The sequence below is a fragment of the Acomys minous genome, assembly GCF_964271855.1.
Source record: "Acomys minous genome assembly, chromosome: 16".
NCBI classification, from domain to species: domain Eukaryota; kingdom Metazoa; phylum Chordata; class Mammalia; order Rodentia; family Muridae; genus Acomys; species Acomys minous.
The window spans coordinates 6,120,198-6,147,201 of record NC_140498.1 but is presented as its reverse complement, the minus strand read 5'-3'; the positions used below and the strand labels follow the sequence as shown (position 1 = coordinate 6,147,201).

At 44.6% G+C, this 27,004-nt stretch overlaps 1 protein-coding gene across 2 annotated transcripts in view; it reads right to left on the bottom strand.

The window, feature by feature from the left end:
- DNAH9 (dynein axonemal heavy chain 9) overlaps positions 1–27,004 on the bottom strand; it is a 318,017-nt gene that overhangs the window by 169,454 nt on the left and 121,559 nt on the right. For both annotated transcript variants that reach the window (XM_084761565.1, XM_084761566.1), the window contains 7 exons: positions 23,951–24,089; positions 21,363–21,650; positions 18,235–18,445; positions 13,797–13,924; positions 11,165–11,273; positions 9,452–9,599; positions 2,624–2,798 (listed from right to left, as the gene is read on the bottom strand). In XM_084761565.1, the coding sequence (XP_084617691.1) occupies positions 2,624–2,798; positions 9,452–9,599; positions 11,165–11,273; positions 13,797–13,924; positions 18,235–18,445; positions 21,363–21,650; positions 23,951–24,089 (1,198 nt within the window). The remainder of the gene's footprint in view (positions 1–2,623; positions 2,799–9,451; positions 9,600–11,164; positions 11,274–13,796; positions 13,925–18,234; positions 18,446–21,362; positions 21,651–23,950; positions 24,090–27,004) is intronic.

The following is a 27,004-nucleotide window of genomic DNA, read 5'->3' as shown; positions in this document are numbered from 1 at the left end:
CATTTTTGTTTGGTGTGTGGTCTTAGTGACAGTAGTTAAATGAGGCACTATTGGTGGTGCTGATGTAAATATCTGGCCAAATTTCCACTCTCCAATTTACATCACTCTTTGGTGTTTTGCTTTAATGTAAGCTGTGCGGGATTCCGGGCACTCCCTGCTGCTAAAAGCTCTCTCCTGTGTCTCCCCATCAGCCAGCACGGCTGTGTCCATAGTTCCAAGAGCTTAAGACACCTGGGAGGGAGGGTGCTTTCTTCTAGGCTTTTAGAAAGAGTGGAGTTGACTTAAATATCTCAACATAGGTTGGAAAATGGATCAGGTGTCTTTATTCTGACACGCAACTGCTAAAGTGGGCCAGAAGCCCAGCAGTCGCTACCTGACATCTCAGCAGCTGCAAGGCCAGAGACTACAATTGATGGAAAAGATAAGCTTCTGCATTTGGGGCCATTTTTGAGATTTCCAGCCAAGTCTCACACATCCTGCACACCCTGTCTTTGAGGGGAACCATAAAGCAGTCCAGGAAGCAGTCTGAAGAGCAGCCATAGAGGACTACAGATCAGGAACAGAGCTTTTCAGATGTCAAAGTCCTCAGCCTCCGCATCTTTGTCTTCTCATCCTCAAGACAGGGATCAGGGAATGGCTCCTCCCGGGGAGCCTGAGAGAGGCACCCTGTGGAGTCTGAGTAGCATGCAGTAATGGGTGGGCACCAGAGCCAGCGCTCTCCCCATGAAGGAGCAAAGTATTTATTTCTCAGGTCTCACCCCTCTGCCTTCTCAGATTCTTCAAATACGGCTTTGTCCTGTAAGGCTGAAACTTCTTAGTTTTCTTGGGAAAAGAGCTCTAGAGGGCTTGGAAGATGGTTAGCTGGTCAACTGCTTGCCATGCAAGAGGACCTGAGTTCAAGCTCCCACACCCATGGATGAGTTTGGTACAGCAGTACATGCCTATAATCTCAGAGCTGGGAGTCTCTAGGGCATATTGGCCAGCTAGTCTAGTTAGCCAATAAGCCCCAGGTCACAGTAAGAGACTTTCTCAAAAAATAAATTGTGGAGCAATTGAGGAAGATATGTGACACTGACTTCTGACCTCCACATCCATGTGCACACATGTGTACGTACACACACACACACACACACACACACACACACACACACACACACACACACACACACACCCCACTACACACATCTAGTCCCACAGTCAATCCAAATCAGAATGAGTAAATTATAACTCTGTAGCGGCCACAGCTTGTCTGGCATCCTGTTGTGAGATAGCACCAAATACTTCTGTATAGCTGAATTTTCAGGTTAGGAGAATATTGCTAGCAGACATGTATTTCCCATAGTTTCTCCCCCACAGTCTCCCAGGTAACACTGACAGTTACAGCCCAAGTCCTGTGAATGTTTTCTCTTTCCCTTTCCTGCTTCCCTTCCGTCTTTTTTTGTTTTCATTTTCGTTCTTTTCTCAATGGTTTATTTTTGAACCTCTTTATTGATGCATAGAGCTGCACATACTCAATGTGTACACTTTAGAGAGTTTTGAGCTAAGTACACACTTGTGAGGTCATCATCATAATCAATGTATAAACTTATCCAGCCCCTCCCAACTGCCTTCCACTCATCTAATTTCTGTTATTATTGTTGTGTTTTGGGATAAGCAAACCAAACATATAATCTCTTTATGATAATGTGCTGTTAGCAGGGAGGTATTAAGTGAAATAAGTCAGACACGGAGGGACTAATTCTACATATATATAAAATGAATGTAAAATAGGCAAACCCATAGAAGCAGAGGGCGGAATAATAATAGCCAGAGACTGTGGGGAACAGAAAGTAGTAAGTCAGGGTCAAATGTTTCATTCATACTAAGTGAAGAAGTCCAAGATGAACAAATCTGAACAGAATTGTGCCCATAGTTAACAACACTTTAACATGGATTTAAAAATTTGCTCACATAGTCCATGTTCTTGACGTCTTTATAACACTGCATGATAGACCCAGTTATAAAACATTGGCTTGCATAATCTTGAATATGTTATATCTAGATAAAATATACTAAAGTAAAGAAAGGGGCTATGGGTATAGAAAGGGTTAGGGAATCAAATGCCAAGATATTCTGAGTCAATATTTATTCCTCAACAGCATGAGACTGCACTGGTAACACCTGGTGATAAGTACCTCTTGGTTTCCCGTTCACAGTAAATATTTGATCCAACGTTCTCTGTGTTTAAAGGATATGGAGACACCCGGGGGGCGGGAACTCTGGCTGGCCACAGAGTAGCCAGTCCTTCTGAAGAGCTCTAGAAGGCTGAATATACACCCCTCATTTAGGTGTCTATGGTACACCACCCTCCTATCCCTCTCTATAGAACACAAGTCACCTGGCAGAGAATCCTCTACACACCCCTGGAGTTGTCTAAGCCCCAACACTGCACAGCTTTCCATGAATGCAGAGATCTTCTCCCCTGCTCAGAAATCAACAGCTCCCCAAGCACACTACATCCTCCTCTGTCTCAGCCTGTGAGGCCTCCACCGGGGTGGGGGCAACGTTTAAAGTTTGTGGGAGGGTCAGTTTTTCCCCCAGATGTATACTCCAACATGGTGTTGACCTGAGCATGTCATCTTACCTGATCTTGGACCATGGCACCGCCAAATGCCCAGATGGCAGCGAACACAAAATAGAGCTCATGCACTTCCTTGGGGCAGTCTGCAGGGATGTCTTTCTTGGTCAGGAGACACTCAAGGAGGTAGCACAGCATCTGGACCATGCTCTGCTCTGGGACTGGGATGATCTTCTTAAATCTACAGAGAAGGAGGGAGGGAGGGAGAGAGGGATGGGAGGGAGGGAGGGAGGGAGAAAGAAAGAGAAAGGCTCTAAGACTCCATGAGTATTTGACTCTTTAGGTTCAAGTGCACAGCCATGGAAGCCCATTGGGTTCAGAGGGCTTGTGGTTTTTCATGTCCCTTGGGCACACGGAGGCCTATGGTACTAGGGAGGCCTTCACTAGCCACAGCTACTCCTGGGCCAGTTTCCTTTAAAAAATGAGAGCGCAGAGCCTTCCTAGATAAGGTATCTTGTCTCAGCTGTCCTTTGTTGCCATCTTTTCATTTCTTCTCCCTTGTTTGCACTGAAATTTCCTTCCCAGTGTTTGGGGAGTGCAGGAGGCTGGGCAGAATGACTTAATGTTCTTGTTTTTACCCATCCTGTAATTTCTTCAAAGCTCAGAGTAGAACTAAATGCTGGGGATGTAGCTGAGTGGTAGAGAGCTTGCCTGGTGTACTCAAGGTCCTGGGTCAATATCCAGCACCGCATGTATGTACACATGCACACACACTCGTACACTCATATAGTCACATACTCTCACACATTCTCTCTCTTTCATACACACGCACGCACACACACACACACACACACACCCCTCCACCTGCATGAACAGTATATATCATGTAAGTTTATACCCAATCCACATTGCATCTGTCATGGGATGCTGTCCTCCTAGGCTATGGGAGGCAGGGTCACAGTCCACCACTGTTATCAGAGGAACAGCACTATCAATGGCCACCTTAAGAGTCATTTACCTCCCTTGGGTCTCTGAGTTGCCCAGAATCTACTTTCTCTGGTGTTTTTTTTGCCTGTAGCTCCTTCTAGTCTGTCTGCAGTCCTTACAACAGCACAATTGTGTGGTCTATAGTAGATGTAACTTACATGGGTAACGAGGAAGCAAAGTCCCAATGAGCCACCCATCACTTGTTCACTACATGCTAGTGACAACATAATAAAATGGCATTATCTCTGGTTTCATATTGAATAAGGCACCAGAGTAAGAGGTGCCAGCTGCCTTTCTGCTCCAAAATGAGTTTCCAAACAACCCCGGTGGAACCAACTTGCAACTTTGACCTCTTGATTCTTAGTGGTATTAGGGATCAAAGAAGGATTGTAGTAAGAAACTTGGTTTTCAGGAGACACCTTGTCTCCAATAGGAAAAAAAGAGGTTGTTATAAGAAAAAAGCAGGGACAAGACTTCATTTGGATTGCTCTGAGCTGGGAATTGTGGGGCCTGAGAATCCCAAGGTTCTTGTGGATCTGAGAGTGTTTTGTAGAAAGGTTTCTTGCTGAGGTATCCAGTTGCTAAAGCAAGGAAGAAGAAAGGGTTTTCTGGAATCCATCGTGATCTGTGTGCAGGTGGTATTGTTTGCAGGCTATAGGATTGCCTTGTAGGATTTTGTGTGACCAGTAGCACATCAATGGATAAAATAGTGGGGCACATATCTTTCAAGAAATGTACATGGGGTATGCTAGTGATAAGGAGGGCACGAGGAGTTCCCACATCTCCCAAAGGAAGGAGTTAAGAGTTTGAGATCTTCTATAGTTATAGTAGCCATGGATACACAGTTCCAGCCAACTGACTCCTTCCTCACTTGCTCTTTGCAGTTTTTCCTTTCAGCTCTGAGAGACATGAGAAGATACTTCTGAGGATGAGAAAGAAGCAATGAAGAACACTGCCCTTCCTCACTGTGGGACAGTGCTTCAGGAGTCAGAAATCCTCACTACAAATAAGGCTTCTTTCTTTAAATTTTCAGTGCACTAATGTGTCCTGTGTGTATGTGTGTGTGTGTGTGTGTGTGTGTGTGTGTGTGTGTGTAGAAGTTAGTATACATATATTTATTACCAAACAATGAGAAGAACTTTGTAGACACTGACTCAGATTTCTTGTAAATGTCTGCTTGTTTGAGATAGTCATCTTGCTTTGTAATTCAATCTTGTACCAGTCTTTTAACTCAACCCTACCACATCTTCCACAGTTCCCTGGTTACACATGTGTGCCACCATTCACATCTCATACCTAGATCTTACCTAGGGGCATATTCTTGAGAAACTCAGAGCAAGTGGCACTGGGACTATATATTGACACCTGGTCTAGAATACTTGTAAACCACTGAGGAGAAACTTTGAATCAGAGCAGCACATATTAGTCAGTGGGGTGGAAACCAAGTCAGAGTCAGGGTCTGCAGAGGAACAAGTGGTGTGGCCAATAGTAGGAAGGACCACCTGGGGAAGGGCCAGTGTTACTACCAGATTTCCTGAAGCTTAATCAGAGATGTGGCCAGCATCTGGGAGCCTGGGAAGGAATACCGAAGGACCTGAGATTTGGACTCTGTGAAGTAAGATAAGTTGCGTTCATGCTGTATCCTCACCTACATCTCTCCTTCACCTTGATGCCTCTTTTCCTTTATGCCTAATGCTAGCTTTGCATGTGACCATGCCAGAAGATGCAGAAACAGCTTTTGATACAATCCAACCTGTTTCCATAATCAAAGCTCTGAAACAAAAATAGGAAGAGAAGGAACATCTCTCCAGATGATGACATCTGTATATCACAAACCTATAGCCAACATTGTAGTAAACAGATAAATCTCAAAGCATTTCCTCTTAAGTCAGGGTTAAGGCAGAGGCACTATGTTCACTCTTTCCACTCTTACTCAAGAGTTTTAGCTAAAGCACTAGCACAATAGAAGTAAATGAAAGGAATATGATCAGGAAAAGAAGTCAAATTATCCTCATTTGCAGATGATATTAAAATTCCTGAAGAAAACTCTTAGATATGATTAATACTGTCATTGAAATTAATATACAAAATCAGCATCATACTGGGGCCAATCACCTGTGGATAGATAGGTCATAGGCCCTGGGGGAAAACCTACTAATATTTTGCTAAATGCACACAGTATTCAAACAACTCCCATGACTCATTGCTGTACCTGCAGATTAGTGAGTCTCTCAGTCTTCTCTTACAGTAGATGGCAATTAATGCAGACACTCACTGCTGTTCAGTGTGAAAGAATTAGAGACCGTGGAGTGTTAAGCCCCGAACTGGAAGTCTCTACTTCTCTTTGGAAGACTAAGGAACCATAGCAGAAGAGGGGAAGAAAGATTGCAAGAGCCAGAGATAGTGGCTAGCTATAAGAAAACAGTGCCTTCTAGACACACATGTCAGTTGCATGTATGAATTAAAGATAATTGTGACCACATGCACAAGGCCAGTGCACACTCAAGCCAGACAAAAATCTCAGCCTGGGGAAAAGAGGTAGGCACAAACCTCTTGGCATTGGATAGCTGCTGGGACTGGGAGAGTCAGTTTTCTTTAAGCCTGTGACTTATGGCAGGTCAGAGACTTTCCAGAGCAGGTCTCACACTCAAGAGTGTTTGGGCAACCCAAACTGGACTTAATGTTTTATTTTTCAAAGAGAGAGAATAAGAATTGTTGTGGAGAGGGAGGTTAGGTGAGGAGGGAAGTGTTTCATGGATCTGGGAGGAGTTTAAGGAGGGAGAAGTAAAAATGATTAAAATATATTATATGAAATTCTCAAATAAGTATAAAATATTACCAAAAATCAGTATCCTTCCTAAATACTCGAAACCAGCATGCCGAGAAAAAAATACGGAAAACAATTGCACTCACAATTGCTTCAAAAATAAACAATGACATACCCTAAGGAAGCAAAGGACCTCAATAACGAAAACTTAAAATATTTAGGAAAGAAACTGAACAAGAGCTTAGAAGATGTAAAGACTTTCCGTGTTTACTGATGTGAAGATTTAACATTGTGAATGTGTTACAGAGGTAATCTATATATTCGGTGAAATATCTATAAAATTTCTATATATATAATATTACTGGTAGAATGTAAACCAGTCAAGCTACTGGTGAGTTTCTAAAACAAAACAAAACAAACCGCTAATAATATGTCTACCATGTGGCCCAACAATAACAGTCCTGTCCTGGGTACTTACTGGAAGACCTCCAAGTCAGCATCTCACAGAGTTGAAGCACTACTCACAATAGCTGAGTTATAGACTCATCCTGGGTGTCCAGTAACAGAGGATAGAAAATGTGGCATACATACACAACAAAAGCTTTCTTCTGTTATAAAGAACGAAGCTGTGACATTTGTAGGGAAGTGAATGCAGTTAGAGATGGCCATAGTAAGCAGGTGAGGCTAGTTTCAGGAAGACAAGTATCTTTTTATTTGTAATTCCTAGATTTTATATAAACACATTATAGCACGTGTGCATTCCTGATGTGAAAGTAAAAGTGAAACTTGTCCAGGAGAACAAAGAGGACCAATGGGCATGGGGGAAGGTTATGAAGGAAAGCTGCTGAGGGTGCAATAGATACAGTTGCACAACAATGCCATTATGTACATAGTAGCATGTACAGTGAATATATGCAATAAAACAAAACAAAGCAAAATCTTATTATGTGTTGGTATCACCCAGGGTCCCAGGAGACACTAAAATAAAAGGGACAAGGTATTACATAGCAGTTTCCTTCGAGACTGGAACATTCTATTCTGCAGGGAAGCTCTTTAAGATAGAAGATGAACAACTTAAAATCCATTCAGGAAGCCCCCAAACTGACCAGATTCAATAGATCCCTCCCTCCTCAATGGTATATAAATAGGAAAGACTGCAGAGAGTCGCTCTCAGACAAGCCAAGGTGCATGGAAGAGTCTGAGACCAGACTAGCTGCTTGGAAGAATCAGAAACAGGTGTAACTACCTGGATCAACTGAGACACTTGGAAGGGACACTCTCCACCCTGTTGAGCTGCCTACAGGCTGTGCAGTGTATTCAACGTTACCAGTTTTTGTGAGTTGTCACCCATGCTTGGGTGGGCTTTGGTGATGCCACTATCTTTGAGTCATTTCTGCTCCTGTAAGCAATCTCTTGCTCATATTCCTGTAAGTAACCCCAATAAAACTCACAGGTTCAACAGGTTGGACATTTGGAGGCAACTGTACTTTGGTCTGTTATGGGCCCCCTATCTGGCACAAATAGACACATGTATGTCTCCCCATGAAAAGTTGTGTCACATAACACCAGCCCATCTTGCTAATACCTCACACTTTTTTGCTACTATAGCTTTGCACATGGTGGTTGCTCACTTGACACACGGTGTAACCACTTCAAGAATCAGTTGGTTTCCAGAGAGATGCATCAGATATAAAGGATGCAGGGCCCAGAGCTGCCAGGGGCTGAAGGCTTTTTAAAGGCTTCAAAGGTGGAGAAGAATTATGAAACCCCCAAATACAGAAACTACATCAAAATCAATGTTTGGTTAAATATCTAAAACACACTACTGTCTCAATTAGTAGACCCCAGCTCTGTTTCTAGTTATACAGAATACAGTGTTAGTGTGGGTAGATCTGCTTTTTAGAGTGGGGGTGGGGTAGGGCTCACACAGTTAGAGTGTTTGGGTCACCTGTGACCTTGCTGCCTGTTGGAATTCTCCCTCCCCACTGCCTCTATCCCTGTGACCAACTATAATTACAATGTGCTTGAGAGGCCGGTGACTAAGGAACTAGATGTTGAGTGGTAGGTAGGCCTTATCAATATCGCCTCTGATGGCCATTCTTGGCCAAATTATGGTGATGGGTCCCAGGGTCTCAGAATAATGAATCAAAATGAACACAAACACATATATTAGCCAATAAATTATAAGTAAATGAAAGAGAAGTAGGCTTTAAGCCTGGGGACTTCTCTGTTGACCCATGTACTATTCTTGCTGTAATATTTCTTTGCTAAGTCAAGCATAATTGCCTCTTTATTTAAGTGACCATTGTTCCTATAGTTTGAATCTTGAGTATCTACAAATATCCAATGTGTTAGCAGCTTGCTCTTCATTTCAGTGCAATTGGGAGGCAGGGGAGCCTTCAAGAGGAGGGCACAGTGGGCCACATCTTTAGGTTACTGCAGATATAATTTCACGAAGACACAGCAGTCTGATTTTTTTTTCCTTCCCAGATGTGAAATGAATGGTTTGGCTCTGCCGCACGCACCACCCATGTGTCTCTACAGCCGCCCTCAAAACGGGGTCTGTTGATTATGGTCAATCACTGCAGAGCTAGAGCCAAGACAGATCTTTCTTGGTGCTTCTCTTTTACAGATGTGGAAAGCTGACTGATGCAGGTCACCGTCAGAGTAAAAGCAAACTCCCTGAATCTAGTGTTGGTAAGATTGGTCAAGTGACATAGCACATTTGATCCCACACTATTACACACAGTCAGAAACAAGAAGTAGGTCTCATGTCCTTGAGAAGTGTATCCTTTACCCCTGGTCTAGGTGGAAGGGCAGGCTGTCTGCTCTGAAAACCAAAGGTTCTCAGCCTCAGGACTGCTGCCAGTTATTATAGACAGTTGCCTCCTTTAGACATAACCACATGGCCTCTAGGAAGAGCACTTTAAACCATTCTCCCTTCTTCCCTCATCCCTACCCTTGTCTGTCTGACAATAGTCATCATATGACCATGCTAATGTGTCTTTTCCTCTGCCAACTGCTGTGTCTGTGGGGCCCTGGTTCTAAGAACAGGACAGAACATCAGCAGGGCTTCAGCCGTGAGCCAGCAGCTTCTTTATGGCTGCATTGATGGAATTCCTTCCTGTGTCTTGGCCTACCTGGTTCTGAGGGTGTCCAAGCAGGTTGGAAGGTATTTGTCAAATAGGATGGTCAGGTTGGCTCTCTCAGTCTGGACCTCCCTTTGGTCAATCCAGCTGCTCACTGGAGGGTTCCATCCCAGGTCTGCAGGGTTTATGTACAGGATCCCTGAGTGCATGGGGGAATACGATTAAGTGAGTATTCCATGCATGTCAAAGAGGTTCCTCACCCAGGGAAGTCAGCTTCTTGGCTTAAAAGTGTGTAGAAGACCGGCTATAGAACTGGGTCCCCACGCAGGTTAGAGAGGCCATGGATTTGTGGCTGAAGATCAACACCAAGTAATGGTTAAGGGAGAGTGGTGCTGAAAAAGAACCTGGGGTCAAGTCTAGATAGGAGGAAAGAAAGCCAGGAGTTGATCAGCAATGCTTGTCAGCATGTGCAAACATACAGTGAGGGAAACTGAGGTCCCCTAGAATATGGCCGTGTCTTAGTTGTTGGACATTCCCAATTTGGCATTAATTACCAGAGACCTTTAAGTGAGTTAAACATCCTAAGAGCAGATTGTCATAGATTATCTAAATGGGACATTTGCCAGTATCATTGCAAAAGTCCGAGAAAGAGAGAGAGAGAGAGAGAGAGAGAGAGAGAGAGAGAGAGAGAGAGAGAGAGAGAGAGAAACAGCTAAGAAATCCACGTAGAGGCTGGAGTGACAGGTTCATAGGCCAAGGGCTGCCTGAGTTCAAAGATACAAGGAGTAATGTTCTCAGGAACCTTTGCCGGGAGCACAACCTTGCTGGCCTTCATTTTGGACATCCGACTTATGGAAACACAGGCAAATACACTTTTGCTGTTTCAAAAGCTACCAAGTTTATGTAATGCGTTAGACCTGTCACGGTCACCTTGGAAAATGAACAAAGGGGGGGGGGGCAGCCAGCTCTCCAGCCCTATGTTCACAAAACTCAGTATGGCCACTCAGAGAAGATCTACTATTATTATGTCTGAGATCATAAAGTTTCTCTTCTTTGTTATTTATTTTTACATTATTTTATGAAAGCTTTGAGTAGTTTTAGTGAGATATCAATGATACATATATATATAAAAGCACCATGCATTTAATGTACACTCCTTGTTAGTTTTGAATATGTGAATCCATTGGTGAAACGATCACTGTGATGGCAGTCATCAAAACACCCATCCCGTCAAAGGATCTCTACGGTTCTCACGCTCTGTTCTGTTGTTCGGTAAGATCCTAGCAACCACGGCATCCTACTTCTACCTTGGTCATCTCATCAGAAAGGCGCCTTTGCCCCCTTGTCTCTGCTAATAAATTGAGCAGGTAGAGACAGGAAAGTTAAAGTCGCACTGCCACTTGCAGCCAGAGTAGATGAAAACTGGTGATGCTTGCTTATCTCTGCTGACAAGGAGGCCAGCCTTGGACTGAGTGTCACCAGATTCAAGACACCCCCATGCCACAGACAACCATCCAGATCAGGGGCTATTCCCCCCTCCACAGACACAGCATTTGTTCTGGAGGTACAAAGTCACGTGGCCTGCGTCTCATGATGCTTGTTTGCCTTTGTGGGCATGGCTTAAGGGCTTAGAACTTGGCCAGAGTTCTGAAGGATCAGGTTCGTGGCTCCTGACTGGAGCTTTCTTCAGCATGTGCCAAAGCAAACGTGTGCCCATGAGCACCTGCCTCAACTGAGCCACTTGACTTGAAGGTTCCGTCATACCTGCCCTGGAGACAGTTGCTGGTGTGGCTGTGCGCAGGTGGCTGATCTCAAAAAGGAGACGCATTGTGGGGTTAAGGGGAATCCTCTCGTTGCTTGCCAGAGTCAGTACCTGGAAACCACAGGAGGGGTAATCACTTAGGATGGAGCTGGGATGCTGTCACGGTTTGAAGGTGAAATGGCCCACAGGCTCATGGGAACTCTTTGTCCTCAGCTGGTGGTACTGGTGGGACTTGGGGTCTGTCTGGCAGAGGTGGGCCATTGATGACAGGCCTGTGAAAGTTATACCAGGGTGCTACTTCCAGTCCTGTACTCTGCATCCATCAGCCAAAATGTGAAGACCCGTCCCTATGTGTTCCCCTTGCTGTATCTTTTCATCATGACAAAATGGATGGATGAACGACAGTCCTTTCTCCCTTAAGTTTCTTCTGTAAGGTACCCAGTCACAGTGGGGAAAAAGTATCTAATAAGATGCAGTGGTTCATGGTGAGGTTTGCTGGGTTCTCTTCAGCTGGGATATGCTACACTTTGAGTGTTTTCCCCCAAACAAAATAAGAAGCAGAATTTTTAATTCCACTCCTTGGAATATACCCAGAAGATGCTCCAGCACACAACAAGAACATTTGCTCAACCATGTTCATAGCAGCCTTATTCATAATAGCCAGAACATGGAAACAGCCTAAGTGTCCCTCAGTAGAAGAATGGATAAAGAAACTGTGGTGCATTTACACTATGGAATACTACTCAGCTATTAAAAACAAGGAATTCCCCAAAATTTGTGGACAAATGGATTTAACTAGAAATGATCATAATGAGTGAGTTAACCCAGAAGCAGAAAGACTCAAATGGTATATACTCACTGATATCTGGACACTAGCCCAAGGGGCATGTCCCATGAAAGTCTTCACTTACCAGGAAAGTGGGACAGAGGGGAGGACATCCTATTGGGACTCTAGGTGAGAGAAGCATGGGAGAATGGGGACATAGAAGGATCCAGAGGGTCCTAGAAACCTACAAGAAGAACATTATGATGGGCAGATCTGGGCCCAGGAGTCCTGCTCAAACTATGACACCAGCCAAGGACAATATAGGCAGTAAACTTCGAACCCCTACCCAGATCTAGCCAATGGACAGGATATTCTCCACAGTTGAGTGGAGAGTGGGGTCTGACTTTCACACGAACTCTGGTGCCCCATATTTGACCACATCCCCTGGATGGGGAGGCCTGGTGGCACTCAGAGGAAGGATAGCAGGCTACCAAGAAGAGACTTGATACCCTATGAGCATGTACAGGGGGAGGAGGTCCCCCTCAGTCACAGTCATAGGTGAGGGGAGTAAGGGGAAAATGGGAGGGAGGGAGGGAGGAAAATGAGGATACAAAGGATGGGATAACAATTGAGATGTAATATGAATAAATTAATAAAATATATTAAAAAAAAAGAGGTGATGAGGCCCTGAAGCCTCCACTCTCATATATGGATTAATGGTGAACACGAAAGGGCTTGAGTCTGCGTTCTTCTACCCTTGTTTTCTCATGCCCTTCTCCATTCTACCATGAGATTACACATCTCAAAAGCCTCCGTTAGATGTGACCTCTTGATCTTAGACTTCTAGCCTCTAGAATTGTGAGTCAAATATGTGTCTTTTCCAGTCTTCAGTATTCTGGCAGAGAAGCACAGAACACAGACAGAACTGATCCCTGCCACCCCTCAACCCCACTCAGGACTTACTATGGAGCCCAGGCTAGCCGCAAACTCACTATGTAGACGAAGGTGCCCTTGAATTCAACATCCTTCTGCTTCTGCCTCTTGAGTGTTTGGGTTACAAGTCTGTCCCCCCATATCCATGTATTTTCTCCAACAATCCTTTCTTTTTATTCCTTTGTACCCCCTCCTACTTTCACTCTTGCTCCTCAGTGAGTTTGGAAAAAAGTTATTTAAACACTTCAAATTGATGTTGATAATTTGAACAAACCAGACCATATTGGAACAATAAAACTATAAAAAGAAAGGGACTTCTGTGTTATATTTCTGATCTTCCTTTTAAGTGGCCCCACTGGGAATCTGTGCATTTAGTCTAATGATTCTGTGATGCTGGAAGCATCTGAACATTTCCAATCTGGACATGGTTTCTAAACAAGTTTAGAAGCAGTTAGCAGCATAACAGCCATTTTTATGGAGATGCAGTTAGTTTCCACTGTAAGAAATAACACTCACTCTCTGGAGATAGGCATTTATCATCCCAGAGGATGTCTGACAGACTTGGGATGTTTCTGATATTTAGTTTTCTTATTTATTGAAGGGAAATGAATTATAAAAAAGATTTGAATGGATGACTAAGATTCCCTTCAGCTCTAAATATTAAATGAATCCACAGACAGGGGATGCTGAAAGACATGAAAACCATACCCAAATAGGTAGGCAGTGGCAAGGCCCCTTAAACAGGTTAGTTTGAGGACAGGTAAGTCCTGGGGTATTATCCCACTGAAGACATTGGTATGTCTAGGCTGGACAACACGCAGAATCAGAATTTCCAGCTGTATTGTCACCCTGGGAACATTACACAGAGTCCCGCTGCCCCGCCCCCATCCACCACAGATGAACATGGATGACTTGGGGACACCCCACCATGATACCTTGTTATCATCCATGACAGTGTTCAGAGACTCAATCCACATCGGGTCTATATCGCCATCCAATATGATCCACTTAGGCCCATCATGGGAGATGTTGGCAAGCTCCCTCATGATGGAGGAGAACAGCCCTGAAAGGAATCACAGAGAGCTTCTTTTCCATCCTGCACACACCCTCTTTCTCCAGCCTTCCTGTGTTGGTTACAACCCTCAGGAGATACAAACAGATGAGACAGGGCAGACCCAACTTTGCAGTTCTTTTGTTTTAGAGACAGGGTCTCTCTGTGTAGCTTTGACTGTCCTGGACTCACTCTGTCGACCAGGCTGGCCTAGAACTCACAGAAATCCAACTGCCTCTACCTCCCCGAGTGCTGGGGTTCAAGATGTGCACCACCACGCCCAGCTGTTTTGTAGTTCTTGCACTACCTAAAGGCTGACACATTTCTGAGGCACAACTCTCTGTGGACCAGACTAATTACAGAACATCAGTAAGAACAAAACAGCAGCAGCAATTCATGAGGGTTCAGAGTTTTAAGTGACTAAAAACCCAGTGAATCAGTTCAGCAAGTGACTGCATCAAAAGAGATTTACTTCAAGGTTTTTGAGGTGAACTTTCTGGACTTTGCAATCATAGCCTTAGCAAATGTTTTTGATGGTCTTTGAAAAGCAATCCTTTTATTGTCACTGTCATTATCTGGGGATCTCTATATTAATTTGGGTAGGATTGATCTTTATACCAAACTCTCCTACTAAATAAGAGGGTCTGTCTTAAAAGAATTTATTCACATATTGTTTTATGCCAATACTAAAATTGTACAGCTTTAAAAACCTATTTCATTGGCCAAAATATTCCTGAATATTTCAGGTTTTGCTGTTAATTTGAAATGGGATTTTCTCCTTTTGTGTTTTCTCTTCTTGCTAGCTATTGCTAGTAGAGAGAAAAGCTACCAAAGTTTATATATTTTATGTTCAATTACCTTTAATAAATTGTTTTATTAATTCTAGTGAATAATGTCTTCTAGATTTTTCTTACTTTAAAGTTGCAGAGTTAAAAAAACACATTGTTTTCCTCTAATTTATACTATATGCTCCACTTTACTTGCCTCACTGTGTTCTCTGAGCCACCAGAGCAGGGCTGAATAATAACATTGTCACAAGGCTTCCTGACGTGTTCCCCTTCTTAATGGAGAGGGTTTGTGCATAATTATTCAGAGAAGGTGGGTTTTCCTTTGGGCTTTAGACACATTTAGGTACAAAGGTCTTTATCATATTGGGGGTTTTCCCATTGGATCCAATTTTACCTAGACTTATCTGTTAGAAGTAGCTATTGAACTTTTAGTATCTGTTTATCAGTCTATTTTCTTTTAATTTGTCAATGCTTTTAGTGACTGTTTTATAGAAACAATTGTCTGGCCTGCACTCTAGGAGTGCATTATACTTGATAAAGGCTCAATTATCTTTTTGAGACTGCTGGATTCTATTTACCATTATTTGATTTAGAATTTTTGCATCTACAGCAATAAGATCATGATTTTCCTTTGGTTCTACATAAAAGCTGGTATCAAAATTATTCTGGATTCACAGAAATGACTTCTGAGCCATCTTTTTATGGCTTGAAGTTGGTTTGGTCTCTGCTACCTTTACATGTTCATTTTCAGTAGTTTAATCAAGTTCCTTACTTGCTATTGGGTGACTATTGTCAATTTACATTTTGTTAGGGCTCATCTATTTCAGACACCATGTCATCTGTTTAAATATTCTCTTTAACTCTCGTATCCACTGTTCTGTAATCACCGCATGAAAAATTATTTGAGGACATTCATACATGTGCAAATGTGTGTAGATTACACAGGATGACCTTGGGTGCTCTTCTTAGGCACTATGCTCTTACTTTTCCTTGGAGCGAGGTCCCTCACTGGCATGGAGCTCACTCAGTAAGATAGATTCAGTGGCTAGCAAGGCTCAGAGCAATATGCCCCTCTGCAACACTAGAATTATAAGCATGCACCACTGCCAGGCTTGTTCAAATGTGGGTTCTGAGGATGTAGTTCAGGCCTTGGTGTTCACAAGCCAAGCACTTTAATGACTGAGTTATTTCTCCAGGCACACACACGTACACACTCTCACACATGCACATACGCTTGTTTGCACAAGATAGTATATACTGTTTCCCCACCAAGAAAACTCACAATAAATTTATTGATCTTTAAAAAGAACCAATATTTAGTGCTGTCTTGTCGGTGTTTGTTTCTGTTTGATGGTTTGTCTTCCTCTCACTAATTTCAGACTTTGCCTTCATCAGTTTCATCTCCCTCAGGTTCAGTTTAATTACTCGATATGGATAACGACTTCCTTTATTTCTAGTTTACTTTCTTGATAGAGTTTAATGTCATTTTAGGCTTTGAATCTGCAGTGTCAAAGGAGTCTGCGGATTCTGTGTGAATCATCCCATTCACTGGTTCTTTGATGGGTTTCGCTTTGATTTTCCTTCTGATTCAGGTACGGGGAACATTTTTTTTTCCAGGTAGGAGGATTGTTTGGGGTTATTTTTTGCTAGTTAATTCCAATTCTGCTGCATTATCAGAGAATGTAGCCTATAACACTAGACCTTGGAATTCAATATAACTTTCTCTGAAGCAACTGAGTTTTAAACCTTTTAATCTGTTCCATGAATCAAGCAAGAAAGAAATGTGTTCTACTTATGGAATGCAAAGTTGAATTAACTATGTATCATTTTGAATCCAATGATTGATATATATGAAGACTCACCTGTGTGTACACTTCCTTTTCTCTCTATTGGTACTAAATGATTTCAAAAGGGAGTACAAAAAACAAAAATAGCATACTACAGTTTTAACAAATTCTAAAAATTTATGAAAGGATTGATTCCATTTGCTTGGAAATTGTGCTATTTACTGAATACAAATACTTGATTTCTACATTGTCTCTACCAGTTTTGCCAAGCATAAAGTATAAGTTTAATATAGTTTTAATTAGAATTTTCAGCAACGGTTTAAAATGTTGGATTATATAGTATCAAGCTCAAATTTAGTATGGAAAAAAACAAGTGCTTGAGAGTATTCAAGAAAGTTATAAAAGAATTATGAGGGGCAACGTGCTTCATTGATTTGTAAAATATGCTTCAAAATGACTGTAGCTGACACAAAATGCAAGTAGTTTAGGAAGAGGAAAATATGAGAGTGGGACAGACTGGAGACCCTGGAGTCAGAGCTCAGGGTGCCTGGGGTTTGCACATGACAAGCTGGTGTTCAGGCTCAGACGGAAAGAATAGTTTATTTAATAAATGGCACTGGCACCATCAATGGCCCATCTCGAAGGAAATAAAGCTGGTTTTCTACACTGCCTCATACTAAGCCCCCACATAAATTCCAGATGGGTTAAGAAGTGTTAATGTAAAAGAATCCTTATTGAAAAAAATTTATGATCCTATATCTGCAGCTGGAAATTAGACAGAATTACAAATTAACAGGAATTCCAGCTGCTAAAAGAGTGAGACACACATAATTTCTTTTTAAAAAATGCATTATATGACTCAGCATGAAGCTCTACAGACACAAGACAGGAGATATCATTAGCAAAACGCATAACGTATCACAAAGAGAGTTGTCTCTGGGGCTTGTGCATGTACATATGAATGCTTACTCACTGATACAAAGTAACAAAGGGAAGCAAAATACAGGCCAAAGCAATAATAGCAGCAAATATTACTAACACCAATAATAACAAAGAGCCATAAGAAGGAAAGCATCACGGACAAGAGAAGTAAAACTCAGAGGTGCAGCTCGTCAGTTGCCTCTGGCTGAAACTCCCACACTCTAGAAGTTCAGACAGTTTGCCTATGATGAAGTTAGACACTGAATCATTAGGAGAGGCTGACATCTTCTCACTCAGACCACAGGGTCTGTGGGATCAGGGTTCCTCTGCAGCCCTGTGGAAGGCAATATGAGCCTACAAGCCCTTCTAGGGTAGAGAGGTCATCCCAGGTGTCACCAGGGACTAGGTCCAGACTCTGTTCCATAGCAGGCATCCTTTGCACCACTGCTAGGGCGGTGCCTGTGGTGGGGAGGGTCCCTGTACTGGATGCTGGCAGGTGCCACTTTTTTTTTTTTTTTTTTTTTGAGGATGAGCCATGAGCTTCCCTTCCTTTGCGCATCCCGTGGATCCATATGAGGCAATGCGACCACTCTGAGGTACTTTAAAGACCTTTATAAACGCGAGCTAAAGAGTTCTCAGGGGAGAGACATTTGGAAAGCTAGGGTTCTCTCCCCAGCCCAGAGTGGCTTCTCCTCTAATCTTCTTTGGTGGTCCCCACGACCAGCTCAGCATCCTCTTCCCTGCAGCTCACCTCTAGACCTTTGAGACCGACAGGGACTCACTCTACGGATCAGAAAGGCTTCGTCTTGGCGCGTCTCACTCTTACCATCCTTCCATTCTCGAGTAGCCGGATTGATGATGCCAAAGAGTTCGTCGTTTGTGACAGCTTTGGGGTTGAGGTCAGTCCACACGGGGCGACGTCTCATGATCTGATAGGTCTTGTGTAAAGACCTCAGGACCTGTGACTTGCCGGTGCCGGCACCACCCACCACGAACACGGAGTGCCTCACGGCGAGCAGCTCCTCCAGCTGGACCACCTGGGAGGGGAGAAAAGGCAGCTGGGACAGGTTATCACGCACGGACGCTTGCTGTGCTGTGAGCAAAGCTGGTGTTGGACTGAGGCTTGACGTCCATAAGGGGAGAGTGCTTATCACAAACATGGTGGGGGTCTAAAATGCAAGAGCATCACGGCCCTCTCACTCGCCCATGTGGGTATCAGCGGCCAACCAGGTTCTAAGAAGGTATCAGAGATGCGGCATTACGATTGCGCTGGTCTAACGGAGAAGAAAGTCACGCAGGAAATCGCAGTACGGGGGTGAAAAGTAGCACGTGTTTACAAAGCGTTGTGAGAGTCACTCATCTTGAACACGACAAGAATGCGGGAAGTTTTCCAGAGAAGAGGGCATTGGAAACAGGGCTCCACAGGTAAATGGGAGTTTGTCCAGAGGATGCACAGGGAGGATACTTTGGGAGACATCAGGGGCGGGAGGATGACAGCATAAACAACGGTTTGCAGTATGATGCGGAGTGTGATGTTGGCTGGGTGGGTTGGGAAGGATGGAGGCAGAAAACACCACGGAGACAATGGCAGCATCAAAGCACTGTGCAGATGGACACTAAGTTGAGGCTCAAGAGAACAAAGAGACCTGTAGGTAGTTGAGCTCCTGTCATCCTCTGCCCATCCAGTGGCTACCTAGAGCACTGGGGAGAAGTCCTAAAATCCTTAGAGAGGCTTAAAAATCCCTTTGGCAATCCAGCCCAAGCCAGGCTGCCCCAACAATGACACGCACGCAGCTCACGGATGCTGGGTTCCACGTCTCTGCCTTCTGCTTACAGGTGCCCTTCCTGCATCCCAGCCCTTGACAACATCACAGTGGCTACTTTCCCGTCTCACTAATTGATTGTCAGCTCACCACAGGGAGCCAGGACTTCCAGGGGTAGGGCCTGGTGGTGATCGGGGCTTAGGTAACTTAGGGACATGGTATCACAAGGGGCTAGGGTTTCTTGTGAGACCCTGGTTCATTGTCTTGAGAAAACAGTTATATGAAATTCCTGAACCTGGCCATACCCAGGGCTCTCCAGCTTTGTACTGAGACATGAATGCTTGACTGAAAACATATTCTGCCATTGTTGCCTACCATGCTGGTCCTCACCAAGGCTGAGTCAATGTAGGCATTATGCCGATGAACCCAAAGTCTTAAAAATCGGGGCAGGCCTTGTCTTTCCAGAGTCTCTGGAGTCTTGTCAGAGAATCTAGCACCTCAATATCTGTCATGTTCTTCAGCTTTTTTCCTTCCGGTAGGTATCTTGTCTTTCTTTTTGTCAGTTATGGCATTTGGCTTTATTCCCTTTTCCCTCTCTTTTTCCATAGCTGCTACTGATAAAATGGAGGCGCTTTGGTGAACATCCTTAAAGCAGAATCATCCATACTCCATGTCCCTATAGCTTCTAAAAGACAATCTCCCCCAGCGTCACGGAGGCCTGAGCAAATCCTGCCATTCCTAGGCTTCCCGCTGGTGCCTGTGTAACACACCCCTTTGTTGACCCCTTTTAGCCTAACTAGAAGGCAACCATACCTTACTTTATGTCAAAAGTCAGTCTATGCATTGGGCTTTGAAGGCAGGAGAGAGAGAGAGAGTGCGGGTGGATCCACTGGCTGCAAAGGGCAGGTCACGCTTCCCTCTCCTCTGTAAAATGGAATCCCGGCAATGAAAACACACGCCCTAGTGTAACAGGAAGGGTGTGGGCAATTCCATCATAAATTTATCTTTGCTGAACTTGGGGCTGAATCTCCACCAGGGAGCACCCTGAGTGTTGGCTGCTCCTACTGGAAGACCTTCGCCATACTTCCCTTCAGGGGCCACACTGCCTCCCTCATGAAAGGGCCTCCCTGTACTGTCTCGCAGAGGCTCATTTCTTTTTTCACTTGTGAAATGCCTCTGTATTATCTGCCTCAGGTTGTTGTGCGGATCAAATGCGAGGCAGAATATAAATCCCGTGTGGGAACTCTAAAGCGATGGCCGTGTGTTTCTCACGCCCACTATCTGACCAGAAGAATAATTTATGGCTTTGTACTTGGAAACCTTGGCTGTTCTTTGTAGCAACTCTCTTCCGCTGCCAGGTAAACCTGTTTCCATGCAATGCACTCATTTCTAGCATTTCTCTCTCTCTCTCTCTCTCTCTCTCTCTCTCTCTCTCACACACACACACACACACACACACACACACACACACACACCACACACATACCATGTGACCATCACATTCTGAAAACTCACACGTGAAAATAACGGGCTCACAGAAAACCAGGACTGGTGAGGGCCCTAAGAAATGCAGGGAATTCTGTGTCCTGAGCACTGAAAGAAGGGCAGCGAATCCTGTCCCTAACGCAATGGTGGCACAGTTCATGCCTACGCAGCTTTTACTTCGCCTCATTGCCAGTCTGTGCTTTGCAGGCTTAAACTGGGAGCTGGGCTTCCTCATTAGAGAGGCAGGTCCTGTTCTGTTGGAGACTATTTTAACATCAATTAAAGATCAGACCCAGATGGAACTTGCCTCATTAAGCCACTGTTTGAGAGTAGGGGAGACGGTTTCCCAGGCTCTTGCGGCTTCTGCAGCAGAGGAAAATCACCCCAAATTGGTCTTAAAGACACCAGCAAGATGTACCGTAGTAAAGTTCCAGCTTTTCCTCTGGAGGGCTTTAGCACTAAATAGTTCATTTTCCCTCGAGGCTAATGCACAGGGCTGCCTCTTTCTCTTGTCTTCCCACTGGCATTCCACACTGTGCCCCACCCCACCCCCAGGCAAGAACTACTAAGTAAACTGAGTTCTTTCTAACTGGGTATGTATCTGTACAGCTAAAACTCCATCTGAGTGAAGAGTGAAGTAAATAACTCGTGGCCCAAAAGAAGAACTCAGAGACAGAGAAGGCTCGTCAGGGAAAGCTTCATGTACCTTGAGCACAAAGTTGTCCTCTGCCTGGAGCTTAAGTTCCAAGACTGCTTTCCGAACCACAGCTTCAAAGTTCATGTCTCTCCTCCGGGGGACATCCAGAGCAGGGAAGAGGTCACCAATCAGACCCATGAACACTGGCATGTCATCTGTCACAATCTTGGGGACATTGAAGTCCCTCAAGGAGCGCATCAGTACTTGGTCCTCTGGTCGGTCGGGGTCTCCCCGTTTCAGGGAGCCTGCCACCACGAGGACGGACTTGATGGCCCGCAGTCCCCAGTCATAGTGATCCTGTGGGAAGACAGCACAGCTGAGGAAGTGGAGCATCAGCTGCGTGGGCTACGCAATTACAGGCAGATCATGCTACAGGTCACTACTGCAGCCAAGGTGGAGGGTGGGTGAATAAGTCTCTGGACACCGAACACTAGTCTGGCATTGCCTACATTTTTCTAGCTATGATAACAAAGCAGACACGGAACATTCAAGGGGATGGGGTTCCCAGTGGAGGGGGGGGGGGATGAGCGAGAACCATTGATTTTCAAATGGATCTGGCTGTTCCCAATATATTCAGAGGGCGGGAGGGCTGTCAAGAAGAGAGCATCTTAGCTGTCAGAGGAGGTGCAGGCTGAGCTTGAGGTTTTCCTTAGAGGTCTCCAAACTCACTGAGAATAGTTTTGAAAAGTATAGTTCCTGAGGCTGGGGGCGTAGTCAATGGCAGAAATCTTGCCTGGAATATGCGAGCTCCTAGGTTTGATTCCCAACCCTATGAAACATTTCAAGAGCCCCATGGAAACCACCAGAGCTGATAGTAGAGTCTGGGGCAAATAGATCAGAAAACTGACACCAGGGGTTGCATGGCATGGTGAGTGAGGGGGGAGGTGGTTCAGAGTACAGAGTTTGAATTCATATAGATCGGGTTTCAAGTCTGTGCTTTGCTTCACACCAGATCAGCCCATAATTCAGGCTGTAATAAGTGCTACAAAAAAATAAATAAATAAATAAATAAATTCCCATGTGCAGTGAAGACAAAAGATGCGGGGGCTGCACCCGGTGGCTGGGGACTAGAGACAGTCTCCGGGAGGAAAGGCATTAAATAACACTGGGAGGAATAGCCGTAAGTTACACACAGACAGGGACGGGGGCGGTGCGGTAAAAGTCCAAGAAAACAAGTTTTCTACAGGCTCAGGGTGAACGAATAGTGTATCTCTGGGAACTCTGTGGCAACTTGGGCAGGAAGAAACACAGCCCGAGAGCGCTGAGCATGAGCTGTCGAGGAAGGCAGAGCATAGAGCTCCGCAGCCTTAGGCAGAGGGAGCAGAAGCCTGCCTCGGTGCTAAGACCAGTGAGGAACATTTGAAAACAATTACTTTAGTTCAACTGGGATCTCAAAAACGGGTTGAGGAAGTTCCATCACCAGCAGTGAAATTACTCTAGAGGCAGGTTACAAGAGTTTAACAGAGAGACGTGGGGACTTGCAACTAGAGCAGCAGAGGGGAGTAGGAGAAAGCACGGGTGTTCTGGTTAGCATGTGCTAGTTAGCATTCTGTTGCTGTAAAAACAATCAAGAGCAACTTGGGAAGAAAAGGATTGACTTACAGATTACAGTTCATCACTGAGGGAAGCCGAGAGAGGAACCCAAGGAAGGATCCAGAAGCAGAAAAGCCTGGGAGCAGCTTGCTAGTTTGGGTCCTGGCTCACGCTGTGCCCTCTCTCTTTCATCATTCCCCTAGCTCACATACTGTGTCAAGAACAGGGAAAGAAGGTGGGAGCAGGCAGGGAAGAGCAGCTTTGAGTGTACTGAGCAGAGATGCTCGTCAGACACAGGGAGAGTGGTGGGTACCCAGCTGACAATATTCAGTTAGGCATGAGACAGACAGAGAGAGAGAGGCTTGTGACAGAATGGTGAGCACAGAAGTCACAGGCCTGTAGGTCAGTGGTAACAGGCAACCTAGAGGGAGGACACAATGAAAATGCATGGAGAAAACAGGATTGATTCCTCTCTCTTGTAACTACGTAACAGGGCTGACAGCACCCATGACAAGGTAGGTGATCAGAGAGAGAGACCCCCCCACATATACAAATGGGGTGTGAAACTCACTGGGAGGCTTTTTTGGGTTGTCGTTGACACCTAGAAATTCTCCATTCAGAGTATTAACTTTACAGGCACAGGTCCAGGCTTTGTTAAGATGCTGGTTCTTGGGCCTGCCTTCAGGAGAGGGCATTTGGACCTCACACTACTCAGGGACAACATGGAGCTGTTGTTCTAAGACACTCCCGGCACGCAGGCCATCTCATGTCCCTTCAGGAAGATGCCATTCTCTTCAGGGACTGTCACTTGCCACTGCCACATTCTTCATGGGGCACTTGTCTGAGAAAGGCTATTAAGAACTCTATTTTAAAAATAATTCAGTGCTCGAAAACTTTGAAAGAGGGCTGAGTTGAACACTGAACACAAACTTCTATCGCACGAGTACCCAGGGCTTTTTCATATTGCACAGAAGGCCAGACACTCTGCAAGAAACCTCTAGCCCATTGGTTTCGTGTTGGGCCACAGCATGGTGCTTGGCCATCAGCCTCCCCCGAGGCCTTACCTGTTTGGAGAGAAGTTCTTTACACAGCTGGTAAAGAGTGATGAACTTCCTGGCCAGGACTCGGGCCTCAATGAATCCTTCTGCTACCAGCATGATCTCACAGATCAGCTCAAAGTCTGGAACCACCATTGCACAGGGCCTGGATGCAGGGAGACAGAGGCAGAAACACTGGGTTGAAGGGAGCTGGGCAGGATAAGAGATGGTTACTGGGATCACGCAGAGAACTGTCTTCCAGGGCCAAAACCTCACAGAAGGACCTTTGTAGTCACTTTACCTCACACCTCTAAATCGGAGATGAGTTAACTAAGGATACAGGGAGTGACCCTCCTACACAGAGTAGTGGGGGATGCTAGCAGGACAGGGCAGAGTTGGGCCTACAGCTCAGGTCTTATATCTTGAGGTCAGAGCGCCTCGTGCAAAGGCAAGGATTAACCCCAGCAAGCTGTCTACAATAGGCTAGGAGCTAATCAGAGAATGGAGTCTCTCCCTTGGTGTCTGCTGGAACCAGAGCTTTCTCACCTCCATTTCCTCAGGGTGGGGATGTCGTCCAGATAGCCATGGCTTGTTTTGCACTTATTTGTGTAAGATGTATTTAAGTTTCCAATGCTAAGGGCCAGGTAGGACTGATTAGCACCATTTTGACACAAGAACACAGGTCTGAGACTTTCGTCTCTGTATAAGAATGTGCTATGGCCAGCCAAGGACAATATGTGCAGTAAACTTCAAACCCCTACCCAGATCTAGCCAACAGACAGGACATTCTCCACAGTTGATTGGAGAGTGAGCACTGACTTTCACATGAACTCTGGTGCCTCATATTTGACCATGTTCCCTTGATGGGGAGGCCTGGTGACACTCAGAGGAAGGATGGCAGGCTACCAAGAAGAAACTTGATACCCTATGAGCATATACAGGGGGAGGAGGTCCCCCTCAGTCAGAGTCATAGGGGAGGGGAGTAGGGGGAAAAGCGGGAGGGAGGGAAGAATGGGAGAATACAAGGGATGGGATAACAATTGAGATATAATATGAATCAATTAATAAAATATTTTTAAAAAACAATGTGCTATGGTTTTCCTTTCTCTGTCACTACTGATATACTTTTAAAAAAATTTTTAAAAGACTTGTTAAGGCTATTAACTTATTTGGCATGTTATGGGAACATTTTGTGTGTGTGTGTGTGTGTGTGTGTGTGTGTGTGTGTGTGTGTGTCTGTGTGTGTGTGTCTCTGTGTGTGTGTGTGTGTGTGCACATGCAAGGTATGAGGAAATGAGAAGCCGGACTTGAATGCCGTTCCTCAGAAGCCTCCCACTGATCCAGGCATGGCGGCCCAGGGAGACACCTGTGTTCTCCTCCCCAGCACCAGAAAGATGGACACCACACCCAGCTTTTGGCAAGTCGACTGAACTCACATCCTTGTGTCTGCACAACAAGCACTCTACTGGCTGAGGTACCTCCCTGGCCTGTTACAGCTCTTTAGTTGCATTTTCCCTGTGTTGATAACGTGTTTTTGAAAATAACTCAAGCACATATTGTCCTTTGAAATGTTTTACCCTGCAGTCAAAAGCAAAGGAGCCACCAAATATTTAGATTCTTGAAATTATTTACCAGTCTGCACACGAGGACATCAGCAGTGTGTAATGTGGCTGTGTAAGAGTACAATACAGAAGGAAGACTGGAAAGCAGCATGGGAAAATATTAATTGATGAAAGCAGTATATTAAATAGTATGGCCAGTCCCCAGCTTTGAAAAAAAAAATGCTGACACAGTATGGGAAGAAGAATGCCAAGAGATTTAGAGGAATGCCCCTTGGTAACAGGCCTGGGCTGGAGGGCACCCAGGCTGTAGGTTCAAACCTCAGGTCTGCTGTTTACTCACTAGGGAATCCATCTGTTTTCTCCCAATACACGGGGGAAACTAACAGTATCTTTGCTGCAGGGCCTTTTCAAGAATTAAGTGTAAAACAGATGTTCATCTTAATATTTTAAAAGTAACTTCATCGAGGCTAGAGAGATGAGTCTGTGCCTAATATCATTGGCTATTCTGACACAGAGGATCTGGGTTTCGTTTCAAGCTCCCCCATGGCCACTAGCAACCATCTGTAACTCCAGCCCTAGAAGATGCAATGTCCTTTTCTGGCCTCCAGGAATATCAAGGATATAGGTGGTACACATGCATACATGCAGGCAAGACATCCATGCACCTCCAATAAAAAAAATAACACAGAGATATTGTTGGCATTGTTTCCCATCTTTCCTCTATGAATATATTATAGATTGCCAGAGTCCGAATGTTTGTATCCCCCTAAAATTGTTATAGAAACCCACAGTATGATGGGATTGGGGTTTAGAGGACATGAGAAAGAGGCCTAAGGAGCAGAGTGAGGTCAGAGAGCAAGCTTGCTGCCTCCCTGCCACAGAAGAATACCATGAGGTGATTGTAAGGAGACAGTTGCCTGAGTCCAGCCATCTCAGGGACAACTTCTCCATCTTGCTGGCAGGTTAACTAAGTTCATGTTTCTATCTTGACTGGTGGGAAGATGTGATAGTAACTTGGACAGATGTTTATGATTTGCAAGTTTAAATATTGTGTGATATTATAGCTCAGGGTTGCAGTTCAGCTCCTGAGTCTGTTCTGTGGCCCTGATCGATCAGTAGCAGATGATTAGAATAAATTTTTTTGTCATCTGCATTGATCTGGTGTTTGAATTATGTTGGGTTTTAAAAAAGGGGTTGTATACAGTGTTTTGCCTGCATGTACACGTGAGTGCCAGAAGAGGGCACCAGATCTCATTATAGATGGTTGTGAGCCACCATGTAGGTTGCTGGGAATTGAACTCAGAACCTTTGGAAGAGTAGCCAGTGCTCCTAACCCCTGAGCCATCTCTCCAGCCTCAAGTTATGTTGGATTTAAGTGAACTCCATAACAGTGACCATCCCTTGCAACTTGGAAGTGAGCCACCTTTGAACTTGACCATCTGATCCTCTGAGACCTTGGACTTCTGGATTCAAGCACACAGAGCAATGTCTACTGCTTCAGTCAGCTAGTCTACAGCAG